General features: G+C 50.6%; 1 protein-coding gene across 1 annotated transcript in view; it reads right to left on the bottom strand.

Moving 5' to 3' along the window:
- LOC144667632 (ras-interacting protein 1-like) overlaps positions 1–14,482 on the bottom strand; it is a 104,781-nt gene that overhangs the window by 71,926 nt on the left and 18,373 nt on the right. Inside the window, exons 2-7 of the mRNA XM_078529107.1 lie at positions 12,957–13,271; positions 9,040–9,275; positions 8,012–8,334; positions 5,052–5,762; positions 3,899–3,936; positions 2,243–2,406 (exon numbers count right to left, since the gene is read on the bottom strand). Coding sequence (XP_078385233.1) covers positions 2,243–2,406; positions 3,899–3,936; positions 5,052–5,762; positions 8,012–8,334; positions 9,040–9,275; positions 12,957–13,271 — 1,787 coding nt within the window. The remainder of the gene's footprint in view (positions 1–2,242; positions 2,407–3,898; positions 3,937–5,051; positions 5,763–8,011; positions 8,335–9,039; positions 9,276–12,956; positions 13,272–14,482) is intronic.

Raw genomic sequence — 14,482 nt, 5'->3', positions numbered from 1 at the left:
GGGCCACCCCCCCCCCACCGTGTGCCCATCCCACCAATATCCCCCCGCCGTGTGCCCATCCCACCAATATCCCTCCCCGTGTGCCCATCCCACCAATATCCCCCCCGTGTGCCCATCCCACCAATATCCCTCCCCGTGTGCCCATCCCACCAATATCCCCCCCCGTGTGCCCATCCCACCAATATCCCCCCCCGTGTGCCCATCCCACCAATATCCCCCCGTGTGCCCATCCCACCAATATCCCCCCCGTCCCCCCGTGTGCCCATCCCAACAATATCCCCCCCCCGTGTGCCCATCCCACCAATATCCCCCCGTGTGCCCATCCCACCAATATCCCTCCCCGTGTGCCCATCCCACCAATATCCCCCCACCGTGTGCCCATCCCACCAATATCCCCCCCCGTGTGCCCATCCCACCAATATCCACCCCCCCGTGTGCCCATCCCACCAATATCCCCCCCCGTGTGCCCATCCCACCAATATCCCCCCCCGTGTGCCCATCCCACCAATATCCCCCCGCGTGTGCCCATCCCACCAATATCCCCCCGTGTGCCCATCCCACCAATATCCCCCCCGTCCCCCCGTGTGCCCATCCCAACAATATCCCCCCCCCGTGTGCCCATCCCACCAATATCCCCCCGTGTGCCCATCCCACCAATATCCCTCCCCGTGTGCCCATCCCACCAATATCCCCCCACCGTGTGCCCATCCCACCAATATCCCCCCCCGTGTGCCCATCCCACCAATATCCCCCCCCGTGTGCCCATCCCACCAATATCCACCCCCCCGTGTGCCCATCCCACCAATATCCCCCCCCGTGTGCCCATCCCACCAATATCCCCCCGTGTGCCCATCCCACCAATATCCCCCCCCGTGTGCCCATCCCACCAATATCCCCCCGTGTGCCCATCCCACCAATATCCCCCCCCCACCGTGTGCCCATCCCACCAATATCCCCGGGGCAGGTGGCCTGAGACCAAGTGCTTCGACATGATTAGAAAAATCAGCGGCCACAGTCCCGCCAACAAGATAATTGCATAGAGCCTCCGGCTGTCTCCCCGGGGCCGGGGCCGGAGCCGCCGGCCGTCTCCCCGGGGCCGGAGCCGCCGGCCGTCTCCCCGGGGCCGGAGCCGCCGGCCGTCTCCCTGGGGTTTAGATTGTAGAAAGACGGGCGGCAGCTCGGGTGGAGCATGGACTGGTTTGGCCAAATGGCTTGTTTTGTGTCATATATCCATCCTATGTAACCCTAAACACCTCTATTAGATCATATATCCATCATATTTCCATCCTATGTAACCCTTACCACCTCTATTAGATCACTCCTTAATTTTCTACAAGCCTAGTCTGTGCAACCCTATCCTCATCGATGAACCCACTAAGCCCTGGTATTATTCCGGGGAGCCTCCACTGGCGATCAGGTTGTCTCTCTCTCTCTCTTCCTAATGAGGCCGCCTGTTTAAATGAGGTGGGTGGATAGTCAGCTGCCTTGCTCCCTGCAGTGTCACTGTTCTCGGCTCTGACCGTTAGAAGATTCTCTTAAGATTTTATGTTAAACTGAAATTCCAGGCAGGTCAAGTGTTTGTGCTGCAGGCAAATCACTTCTAACACCTTCACTGATCCAACAATCTGCCCATTCACCCAGTCCAATAACAACCGTCTAACATGGACTGTCACCCTGGGCATGAACACAGTTACACACAAAGAAACAACAACTCATCGCCAGACAGTTTGAACAAATCTAGTGCCTGTACCTGATGGCAGCTGGTGGCTCCCATATACCTCGAGTACAGTCGGCTTTCCTCTAGCTCCAAAAGTGCAACATTCACTCTGGGAGCCTGGGGAGTTGGGTCATCAGACTAGCTGCAGTTTCTTCAACCTCAGTTGGGGGACGGGGAGATGGGGCGGGGGAGTCATTTTTGCATGTAATTCATAAATCTTTAGCAAACCTTATGCCCTGTATCTTTCTCACTGAGAAACGGGTGACATAGGGCAGCACTGGGATTTACTGCTACCTCCTCCAACATCACCACAAATCAAAAGGTATACATGTGAGCAGCTCAATGCACATGATCGCTTACATACATGACCCATGCGTGTGTGTGAAACTGTGTGCATGTTTGAGAGACACTGTGTGCACGCGTGTGACCCTGTGTGCATGTGTATAAATGGACTTGTGCACATGCATGTTATGTGACCCTCTGTGTGCGTGTGATCTGTGTACATAATTCTGTGTGAACACTCACCATACTGATCCATGTGCTGCTCCCATATTAGCAGTTTGGGAACCTCCTGTTGGATGAAGTGTAGCAGCTCAATGGAATTGGACATCCAGTAGATGAGAGGCTGCAAACCTGGGATCAGCTCACTCATTTTGATGACAGGGGCTTCCTCACTGTCCGCATTGACACTGTCATAGGAAGCACCAAATGAATGAGATCAGTCAGAGTGCAACATAGACAAATGAGAGGCAAAACAAGGAAATTACACTTCATGCAGAGTGGGGAGAGAAGTCGAGCCATGGAATGATGCAGCATGAGGAAGCCACTCAGCCCATTGTGCCTGTGCTGGCTTTTTGGTAGTGTTATCCAATTAATCCCAATTAGTACCATTTCACTGCTCTCTGCCCATAACATAGCATGTTTTTCCTTTTCAAGAATCTATCCAGTTCTTATCTTTATTATTATTGAATATGCTTCTACTGTCCTCTCAGACAGTGCTGAGATGTTGGAAGTACTCCCGAGCTCTGAATCTCTCACATACCATCAGTCTCTGCTCACAAGGTTACAGGTCATGTGCTGAAGGGAATGCACCTGTCAGTGTTCAAGGTTCTGTCAAACACATCATCACAAGAACATCCAGACACCACTGCCCCCTGGTCACATGTGGAAGAAGCTACAATGTGATTGGTTGTAGTGCTGACAAGTGTCTGACAGTATCCATGTGTCAGCTTGACGTAATTGGTCACTTCCACCTCTGGGTTCACTCCGGCCCATTGCTCAAGAAGGACAGAACTTGCATTTCCATAGCACCTTTCACCACCAAAGTGCTTTAAGTTAATGAAGTAGTCAGCAAGTGTAGGAACTGTTGTGATACATGAAACATGACAGCCGGTTTGTACCAGCAAACTTCACAAAGAGCAACAACAACAACTTATATTTATATAGCACATTTGATATAATGAAATATCTCAAGGTGCTTCACAGGAGCCTTACAAAAAGTTTGACACAGAGCCACATAGGGTCCTGAAGACCAAGAGCTTAGTCAAAGAGGTTGGTTTTAAGGAGCATTTTAAAGGAAGAACGCGAGGTGGAGAGTCGGAGAGGTTTAGGGAGGGAATTCCAGTGCTTGGGCCCTAGGCCACTGAAGGTGCGGCCACTAATGGTGAAGCGATTATAATTGGGGATGCACAACAAGCTAAAATTAGAGCACTGATAATGATCAGACAATCTGCTTTAGAGGTGTTTGTTGAAGGTTAGAAATTAAGCAAGACTCTCCTTCAGATAGCGTCCTGGAGTTGTTTAAATCAATCTGCTCTCCCATGTGGCTATAGTGTCTCATTTTAAAAAATCTCCCTAAGAACCGGATGGAGTATGTCAGCCGAGATTCTGGGTTCATGTCTCTAAAGGGAAAAATGAACGTATAATGTTTAACCTAGAGGCAGGAGTGCTACCCGCTGAGCCATGGGTGAAGGGTCCAGTTTGACACTCCCAGTGCAGTACTGAGGGAGGTGCTGCACCGTCGGGGGGATGGGTGCTGAGGGAGTGCCGCACTGACCGAGGGTCAGTACTGAGGAAGCGCTGCACTGACCGAGGGTCAATACTAAGGGAGAGTAATTACTGCTCCAGTCAACACATTCACTTAGTCTCTTAGACACAGACGGGGTTCAGCCATGAACTTACTGTTCTCTCTGCTTCGCTGCAAGCTCCTTTGTTTTCACCTAAGGAGGAAAGAACAATTTTGTTAAGCTCTCCCTGAACTCTCACAGAAACTAATCCACATGATCATGAGTCCAAAATTCCACAGAAATAGCGCAAACCATCTCCCTCAATACACGGGTTATATCAGAGTGTTACAGTGAGGGGTGTGGGGTATATCAGAGTGTTACAGTGAGGGGTGCGGGGTATATCAGAGTGTTACAGTGAGGGGTGTGGGATATATCAGAGTGTTACAGTGAGGGGTGTGGGGTATATCAGAGTGTTACAGTGAGGGGTGTGGGATATATCAGAGTGTTACAGTGAGGGGTGCGGGGTATATCAGAGTGTTACAGTGAGGGGTGTGGGATATATCAGAGTGTTACAGTGAGGGATGCGGGGTATATCAGAGTGTTACAGTGAGGGGTGTGGGATATGTCAGAGTGTTACAGTGAGGGGTGTGGGATATATCAGAGTGTTACAGTGAGGGGTGTGGGATATATCAGTGTGTTACTGTGAGGGGTGTGGGGTATATCAGAGTGTTACAGTGAGGGGTGTGGGATATGTCAGAGTGTTACAGTGAGGGGTGTGGGATATATCAGAGTGTTACAGTGAGGGGTGCGGGGTATATCAGAGTGTTTCAGTGAGGGGTGTGGGATATATCAGAGCGTTACAGTGAGGGCTGTGGGATATATCAGAGCGTTACAGTGAGGGGTGTGGGGTATATCAGAGTGTTACAGTGAGGGGTGCGGGGTATATCAGAGTGTTACAGTGAGGGGTGTGGGATATATCAGAGTGTTACAGTGAGGGGTGTGGGATATATCAGTGTTACAGTGAGGGGTGTGGGATATATCAGAGTGTTACAGTGAGGGGTGTGGGATATATCAGAGTGTTACAGTGAGGGGTGTGGGGTATATCAAAGTGTTACAGTGAGGGGTGTGGGGTATATCAGAGTGTTACAGTGAGGGGTGTGGGGTATATCAGGGTGTTACAGTGAGGGGTGTGGGATATATCAGAGTGTTACAGTGAGGGGTGTGGGGTATATCAGAGTGTTACAGTGAGGGGTGTGGGGTATATCAGGGTGTTATAGTGAGGGGTGTGGGGTATATTTTTGAAACAGAAAGAAATGGTGTACACTGACCCACATGACTGTTTGGATCTGACTTGCTATCCTCAGCAGCAGCTTGCGGAAGTCTGACGGTTGGAAGGAGGTTGCTGAGTGCTGGATGCAGAGACTGAGCAGAAAGGCTGGTGTCAATTTGAAGTCTATGCTGTTCTCGTCTGGCCTGTCGATGATCCTGTTCAGAAGTTCATCTTCCTGCACTAGATTGTACGTGAAGACAAATTCTCTGCCTTGCGAGTCTTTTAGTCTGGGAATTGTTTTCCTTATCCAAGGAATGGTGTCCTGCTGCCTCTCCTGGATGGTGCAGCCACACATCTTACACTTCAGCTCTCCATCTGGGCTGAGACACAGGACTGGGGATGGGAACCAGGCAGGTTTTTGGCCATGTGGGGGGTTGCTGAGGGTGGGGTCCTTGTACATGAAGAGGTAGTAGGCACCCATGCCCAGCAGGTCACCTGGGTGCAGCTGGATCTCTTTGTTGAGCGGGTGGCCATTGTGGGTGACAATCGCTCCTTTTGCAGGCTTCACCAGCGTCACAAGCTCACCACCGTCGCCACTGTCCCCACTGGAGCTCACCTCCTGCCGGCGCACATAGCAATGTCTTGGAGAGATATCTGGTGCTGACAGCAGGATGTCCACCTTTTGTTTCTCCTCCTCCTCCTCTCTCGACTCCTCCAAGTAGTGGCCAAACATGTGGCTGGTTCCATTCAGCACATATATAACAAAATCCTGGAATCAAACACAAGGATCATGTGAGAGGGTGAGCAAACGAAGGGGCAGGCAAGCAAGAGAGAACACAAAAGAAGTGGGAAGAGCACAAGGGAGAGAGTATGCATGAGAGCGAGCGCGGGCGAGAGAGCAAATATATGAGGAAAACATTTTCATGCAGCGAATGGTTAATATCTGGAATGCACAGCCCCAGAGTGTGGTGGAGGCAGAGTCAATTGAGGCTTTCAAAAGGGAATTGGATCATTATCTAAAAAGGAAAAATTTGCAGGGCTATGGGGAAAAAGGCAGGCAAGGAGGACCAGGTGAATTGCTCTTTCAGAAAACTAGCACATACACGACAGACTGAATGGTCTTCATCCGTGCTGCAACCATTCTACGATTCTAAGAGAGAAGAACTAGCCTATATATAGTGCTTTACACAACTACCAGACAACAACGCACGTTGCAGCCAATGACAGTCTCTTTTTTGGAAGTACAGTCACTAATAATAATGGAAACACAAGAGCAAGATCCCAGGTCTTTAGCATAAACATATATCAACACTCTAGTGTAGTACTGAGGGAGTGCTGCACTGTCAGAGGGTCAGTACTGAGGGAGTGCTGCACTGTCGGAGGGTCAGTACTGAGGGAGTGCTGCACTGTCGGAGGGTCAGTACTGAGGGAGTGCTGCACTGTGGGAGGGTCAGTACTGAGGGAGTGCTGCACTGTCAGAGGGTCAGTACTGAGGGAGTGCTGCACTGTCGGAGAGTCAATACTGAGGGAGTGCCGCACTGTCACAGGGTCAGCACTGAGGAAGTGCTGCACAGTTGAAGGTGCTGTCTTTCAGATGAGACGTTAAGCTGTGGCCCTGTCTGCCTTCTCATGTGGATGTAAAAAATCATATGGTGACCATTTCAAAGAAAAGCAGGGAAATTATTTGAAACAAAAACAAAAATAGCTGGAAAAACTCAGCAGGTCTGAACAGCATCTGCAGAGAGGAACACAGTTAATGTTTCGAGTCCATATGACTCTTCATCAGAACTAAAGAAATATAGAAATGAGGTGGAATATAAGCTGGTTGAAGGGGGTGGGACAGGTAGAGCTGGATAGAGGGCCAGTGATAGGTGGAGGCAAAGAAGAGATTGCCAAAGGTGTCCTAGACAAAAGGACAAAGAGGTGTTGATGGTGGTGATATTAGCTGAGGAATGTGCTAATAGGTGACATTAAGGGTAGAAAGCAGGATGAGCAAGGTACAGATAGCCCTAGTGGGGGTGGGGTGGGGGAAGGGATCGAAATAGGCTAAAAGGTAGAGATAAAACAATGGATGGAAATACATTTAAAAATAATGGAAATAGGTGGGGAAAGAAAAATATATATATTTAAAAAATTTAAAATTATAAATTATTGGAAAAGGGGGGATCGGAAAGGGGGTGGGGATGGAGGAGAGAGTTCATGATCTGAAGTTGTTGAACTCAATATTAAGTCTGGAAGGCTGTAAAGTGCCTAGTCGGGAGATGAGGGTAATTATTTGCCCTGATCAGACTCATAATTACCCCTCAATCAACATTACATGAACAGATTAACTGGTCATTAACACATTACTCTTTGTAGGAGCTTGCTGTGCACAATTTAGCTGCTGAGTTTCCTACACTACACTTCAAAAGTACTTTGTTGGCTATGAAACGATTTGGCTTGTACTGAGCTTGTGATATCCATGATATCAATGCAATGTTTTTTTTAATGGTCCTGTTCCCTGTCACTAATCCGACTCCTGCTGTGGTCATTTTAAGTTCAAGGAGAGGTTCAGGAAGTCTGGTTTGTTAAAGTAGGCGAGACCCTGAGAAGCATCGGCCCTCTGAATGAAATGACAATACTTCTCCAGGCAGAGAACTGAAATCCCAAAGGGACAGACTAAAAATGATGAATAAGCCAAAGGGAACATTTCATTGATGAGGAATCAAATTGTGAACTGGATCACTGGAATTGACAGTGGAGGTGGATCCAGAGGCAAGCTGAGCAGATTTATGAGATCATAGGAAATAGGATCAGGGGTAGACAACTTCCGGAGAGAGGACAGGTGGAGATGTGGGCAGGAGGTGGGGGTGGGATTGAGGAGCATGGGGAGAAGGTCAGGGTGGGATTGAGGGATGGGGGAAGGAATACATTTCTTCTGTAAGTAAAATCTCTCCTTTTCCCATATTAAGAGACGATTGAAGAGAGAGGGAGAGTTCCTTTCAATACGATAGTTAATGCTGGTGGATCTGCTCTCACCTGTCTGGAACTGTAACCCTGGAGTAACAGGAAATAGGGGAATTCAAAGGGGGGGTGTATGGAATACTGGGTGGAACTGTCGTCACTACTTTCAGTTTCCTCTTTCTCGATACTGAGACACAGCTGCTCCTTGTCCTCCTCCGTGTCTGCAGCTTCCATCCAAGGATTCCTGATCTTATGTCTCGATTCTCTGGTCTTCAGCGATAGATTGAGCTCACTGACACTCCGCCAGAGTGCAAAGCTGCTTTCAATCTCCTCGTCTGTCAGAGCGGACGATGCCCGCGCCCGGCTCATTTGCAGTCTTCGAGCTTGGGCATTGATCCCTGCGAGGGCAACGAGAGGAAGCAAACTAACTGAGGCTGTTAATATCACAGCAAAATGCAGCACAAGCCTGTCCCACCCTCTCTGTCAGTCTCTCCCCCACTGTCCCCCTTGTCAGTCACGCTACCCACTTCTCTGACACTCTTCTGCCGCCCCAACCTCTCCCCATCGGTCTATCCGGCCCCCACCTCCCCCCTGCTTTCTGCTGGTCTCCCCCAACCCCTCTCTGTCATTCTCTCCTCTTCCCCATCTCTTGCATTCTCTCCACTCCTCTCCCCCCCTTTCACTCTCCCACCCCCACCACCCACACCCTTGGTCTCTCATCCCCCTCATTCTCTCTGTGCCACTCTATCCCAGTCTGTCCCTCTCTGACCATTACCTGCTGTCACAGTGTCTTTCTCTCTGTCTCACTCTATCCCAGTCTGTCCCTCTCTGACCATTACCTGCTGTCACAGTGTCTTTCTCTCTCTGTCTCACTCTATCCCAGTCTGTCCCACTCTGACCATTACCTGCTGTCACAGTGTCTTTCTCTCTCTGTGTCACTCTGTCCCAGTCTGTCCCTCTCTGACCATTACCTGCTGTCACAGTGTCTTTCTCTCTCTGTGTCACTCTGTCCCAGTCTGTCCCTCTCTGACCATTACCTGCTGTCACAGTGTCTTTCTCTCTCTGTGTCACTCTGTCCCAGTCTGTCCCTCTCTGACCATTACCTGCTGTCACAGTGTCTTTCTCTTTTGCCGCGATTTCTTCCACATCCACCTTCCTGCGGATCTCAAATCTGCGGGCAAAACCCTCCTTTGGCTTCCAGAGTGACTGCAGAATAAGAGGCTTCTCACTGTCACTCACAACCCTAAAACATTCTGTCCTCCATTGATGGTCCTCATCTGATCGCCCAATCACATCGCAGAGGACATAGTCACTGCTAGAGTTCTTGTCCAGGGAATATCTGGATAAAATCAAGCACAGTCCATCAGATCAACTCACATTACCCCTCCACACCGTCCCCATCAAACACTCCCAGGACAGGTACAGCACGGGGTTAGATACACAGTAAAGCTCCCTCCACACCGTCCCCATCAAACATCCTGGGACAGGTACAGCACGGGGTTAGATACACAGTAAAGCTCCCTCCACACCGTCCCCATCAAACATCCTGGGACAGGTACAGCACGGGGTTAGATACACAGTAAAGCTCCCTCCACACCGTCCCCATCAAACATCCCGGGACAGGTACAGCACGGGGTTAGATACACAGTAAAGCTCCCTCCACACCGTCCCCATCAAACACTCCCAGGACAGGTACAGCACGGGGTTAGATACACAGTAAAGCTCCCTCCACACCGTCCCCATCAAACACTCCCAGGACAAGTACAGCACAGGGTTAGATACAGAGTAAAGCTCCCTCTACACTGTCCCCATCAAACACTCCCAGGACAGGTACAGCACGGGGTTAGATACACAGTAAAGCTCCCTCCACACCGTCCCCATCAAACACTCCCAGGACAGGTACAGCACGGGGTTAGATACACAGTAAAGCTCCCTCCACACCGTCCCCATCAAACACTCCCAGGACAGGTACAGCACGGGGTTAGATACACAGTAAATCTCCCTCTACACTGTCAAACACTCCCAGGACAGGTACAGCAAGGGGTTAGATACAGAGTAAAGCTCCATCTACACTGTTCAGTCAATTTGCCTCTGCTAAACCCACTATTACATCAGTCTGACATTATGTGACCTCTCTGAAAGTGTGTTTACCAGTTTACTGCCGAGCAGTCTTCCATCTTGGGCCAAAGTTTCAGGAATCTGAGACTTCCCAAGCCCACTCCATGTAGGATCCTGACAGGAAATTTTCATTTTCTCTGTCTCCAATTATGCAAAATCTCTGAGTTTTGCATTTTTGCTGCAGTTTCCATCAAATGGGACTGTCCTCAAATCTGCAAAATCTTTGAGTCCTGAGGCCCAGTGAGAGAAAAATATACCACGGGAAGTGAGGGCCAAGGGACATTGTTGGTCTTTACATAGACTGAAATGAAGTTCTTGAGCATAGTGCTAGTCATTGTGCAGGCAGGCAGGCTGCTGGGTGAGGGGCAGTCTGTGCAGACAGGCTGCTGGGTGAGGGGCAGTCTGTGCAGACAGGCTGCTGGGTGAGGGGCAGTCTGTCCAGGCAGGCTGCTGGGTGAGGGGCAGTCTGTGCAGACAGGCTGCTGGGTGAGGGGCAGTCTGTGCAGACAGGCTGCTGGGTGAGGGGCAGTCTGTGCAGACAGGCTGCTGGGTGAGGGGCGGTCTGTGCAGGCAGGCTGCTGGGTGAGGGGCGGTCTGTGCAGGCAGGCAGGCAGCTGGGTGAGGGGCAGTCTGTGCAGGCAGGCTGCTGGGTGAGGGGCAGTCTGTGCAGGCAGGCAGGCTGCTGGGTGAGGGGCAGTCTGTGCAGACAGGCTGCTGGGTGAGGGGCGGTCTGTGCAGGCAGGCAGGCTGCTGGGTGAGGGGCAGTCTGTGCAGGCAGGCTGCTGGGTGAGGGGCAGTCTGTGCAGACGGGCTGCTGGGTGAGGGGCAGTCTGTGCAGACAGGCTGCTGGGTGAGGGGCAGTCTGTGCAGGCAGGCTGCTGGGTGAGGGGCAGTCTGTGCAGGCAGGCTGCTGGGTGAGGGGCAGTCTGTGCAGGCAGGCAGGCTGCTGGGTGAGGGGCAGCCTGTGCAGGCAGGCTGCTGGGTGAGGGGCAGTCTGTGCAGGCAGGCTGCTGGGTGAGAGGCAGTCTGTGCAGGCAGGCTGCTGGGTGAGGGGCAGTCTGTGCAGGCAGGCTGCTGGGTGAGGGGCAGTCTGTGCAGGCAGGCTGCTGGGTGAGGGGCAGTCTGTGCAGACAGACAGGCTGCTGGGTGAGGGGCAGTCTGTGCAGGCAGGCAGGCTGCTGGGTGAGGGGCAGTCTGTGCAGGCAGGCTGCTGGGTGAGGGGCAGTCTGTGCAGGCAGGCAGGCTGCTGGGTGAGGGGCAGTCTGTGCAGGCAGACAGGCTGCTGGGTGAGGGGCAGTCTGTGCAGGCAGGCTGCTGGGTGAGGGGCAGTCTGTGCAGGCAGGCTGCTGGGTGAGGGGCAGTCTGTGCAGACAGGCTGCTGGGTGAGGGGCAGTCTGTGCAGGCAGGCTGCTGGGTGAGGGGCAGTCTGTGCAGGCAGACAGGCTGCTAGGTGAGGGGCAGTCAGTGCAGGCAGGCAGGCTGCTGGGTGAGGGGCAGTCAGTGCAGGCAGGCAGGCTGCTGGGTGAGGGGCAGTCTGTGCAGGCAGGCAGGCTGCTGGGTGAGGGGCAGTCTGTGCAGGCAGGCTGCTGGGTGAGGGGCAGTCTGTGCAGGGAGAAAAACAAAAAATGTTGGAAATTCTCAGCAAGTCTGGCAGCATCTGTGGGGAGGGAAACAGTTAACATTTCAGACGTGTGACTTTTCATCAGAACTGGGAAACGTTGGAGATGTAACTGGTTTTAAGGAGGTGAAATGGGGGAGGGGGCGGTTGGGAAAGAAAGTAAAGGGAAGGCCAGTGATAAGGTGAAAGGCAGAAGAGATTAAATAACAAAAAAGTTGGTGGGGCGGAGCCAAAGGGAGTGTTAATGGGACAAGTAAAGATAGAAAAGATGTATCTGGATGAGGTGTGAACAGCACAATGGGGAATAGCTGTCATCCAAAAGCAAACAGGAAAAACAAGATTACAGCTGACACCAGCAAAGTAAAGGAAACAAAATGGGGGCCGAGCAGTCGGAAATTGTTCAACTCAGTGTTGAGTCCAGGAGGCTGTCAAGTGCTGAGGCAGAAGACGGGTGTTGAACTTCATCAAGAAACTGCATCAGGCTGAGGTCAGAAATGTTAGTGTGAGAATTAAAATGGCGGCCACCAGAAGCTTGGGAGTCAATGCTTCCCAGGGCTCTGCAGGATTGTCTGCTGTTATTTCCCACTTGTCCTCTACTTCGTGGCTCCCATCTAGAACAGACTGGATACTCGGCACTGGCAGGAATCACTATTTTGGGGGGCTGAAATTAATCTTGGGCAGTCTCATAAAACATTCGACCGTCAAACAGTAACTCCCCTTGTTCCAGACTTTCTGGTGAGATGTTAAACCAAGGCTTTGTCTGTCCTCTCTGGTAAGACATAAAACATCCCATATACACTGTCTTGAAGAGCAGGGGAATTCTATCTTGATGTCCTGGAGCCAATGTTTATCCTTCAACCATCATTCCAAAAAAACAAAACAATATCTGGTCATTATCACATTGCTGTGATCTTGCTGTGCACAAATTGGCTGTTGCATTTTGTACATTACAACAGTGACTACACTGCAAAAGTATTCCATTGGCTGTTAAGCGATGTCAAGGTTGTGAAAGGCACTATAGAAATAGAAATTCAGACTCGAAACATTAACTGTGCTGCTCTCCGCAGATGCTGCCAGACCTGCTGAGTTTTTCCAGGTATTTTTGTTTTTGTTATAGAAATACAAGACTTTTAAGTCAATGGGGAAGGGAAAATCGTTAGTCTGGGAAATATGCAGCTCATTCATTGACTATTATATTGCTCTCCTGCCCAATGCAATTTTGTATAACCTCTGCCTTGTGTTGAAACACTGAAGCAAGTATTGAAAGGAACAGCAAGTACCAACCTCTCCAGCGCCTCCTTCACCAGCTCCTGTGCACTGGAGCATGGCGTTGCCAACACACTCTTGTAGTTGGCACCTGCGCAGATCTCACCACCAAAGATCTTGAGCACCCCAGGGGCTGTGACCTGGGTGGAGAGCTCAGTGGGGTCGTCCGTGGCTGTGTCACCTCCCTCCTCATTGCCCGACTTCTCGTCCTTGAAGCTGCGCCCCCTGAATACCGTGGCCAGGCCTCTGTTGTGTCGCTTGATCTTGTTCCGAGCTGGCTGCCTCACACCAAAACTTTCACTCGATTTAAATGTGGTGTCCGACGAACTGGACCTAGGAATAAAGAAAGAGTTCTAGTATCACGGCCATCTCTCTGCATTCCAGAACTGACAGAACTTGCTGAGTACCCAGCCAAACAGCACAGAAGGATCCCAAAATCACTGCCCAGTTAGCCAATCTCGCCTGGAACACTGACTGAAATGCCACATTGCTGGAGGGAAGAGAACAATCAGTGCAGGTTTCCTACGTTGCCCCTCTCTCCAATGGTTCCTGTGGGGATTGTGCACGTGTGGGTGTCTGGAGCTGTTTGACCATTGCAGATTTTAATTGGTCATTATCATCCATTTGATGAATATACAGGGAATGACCACTCCCTGTTCATCGCTATCCTCAATCTCTCTTGGTACAAACAATGTGCCTCGCTGGAGCTGCCACTCACCATTCAAACTGCGGGCTCTGTTTTGTTGTGTAAATATCATTTCACACTCACAGTTGTTGGAATGCTGTAGGATTTCCAGATCTGATTTCACTGGCTCCACTTCTGACATAATGCAGCATCGGTATCAGTGTCAGGCCAGAAATACCACTCGTTTAGAGAACGTAACACAACTCCCGTCTCCTCTCATACAGTGCCTTAGAAACAGACAGGTTCCTAGAAAGGTCTGAAACTAACCCACTCAATATCCTACCTCTTACACCCAGGCTGTATTTATACAGAAGCTCCCACTGCCCTCTCCTCAGTGCTGAAGGTGAGAGTATGTCTTGTGCTGCCACCCCATACTCTCTGATGCCTTGCCAACCTTCTGTTAAGCCCAATGTATGATCATCATTGTCATAGCTTACACAGAACCTGACCTCAGCACATGGTCGTGCACACACTCAAATCCATGCGCTCATACACACACTACTTATATTTATTATGAGAGAGAGAGAGAGCAGGGTATTTACCCAATGAGGCATTGACGAGCAGTCCAAGTTGTACGTTCAGTTCCAGCTAACATGACTGGCCATGCAGAGTTGAACAGACTAATGTCCTCAACGCCTCTCAGGACACTCTGTGCCTGAAAGAGTCAAGCCAATCTGGATAGAATTCTGTGTTCAATGTGACCCACTATCTTGTGCTATCTGACTCCCACCTCGTATTTTACTGAAGACGTCAGTGATTGAGTGTTAACTCAGACACCCTCCCTGCTGTTTATATAAAATATAGCTAACATTCATATTCTTAACATGTTGTAAACAACAGGGTCATCTAATCTCAACTC

This window comes from Cetorhinus maximus, chromosome 24 (assembly GCF_964194155.1).
Source record: "Cetorhinus maximus chromosome 24, sCetMax3.hap1.1, whole genome shotgun sequence".
Classification (NCBI taxonomy): Eukaryota; Metazoa; Chordata; class Chondrichthyes; order Lamniformes; family Cetorhinidae; genus Cetorhinus; species Cetorhinus maximus.
The sequence above is the reverse complement of the archived record's forward strand: the minus strand, read 5'-3'. Positions and strand labels throughout refer to the sequence as shown.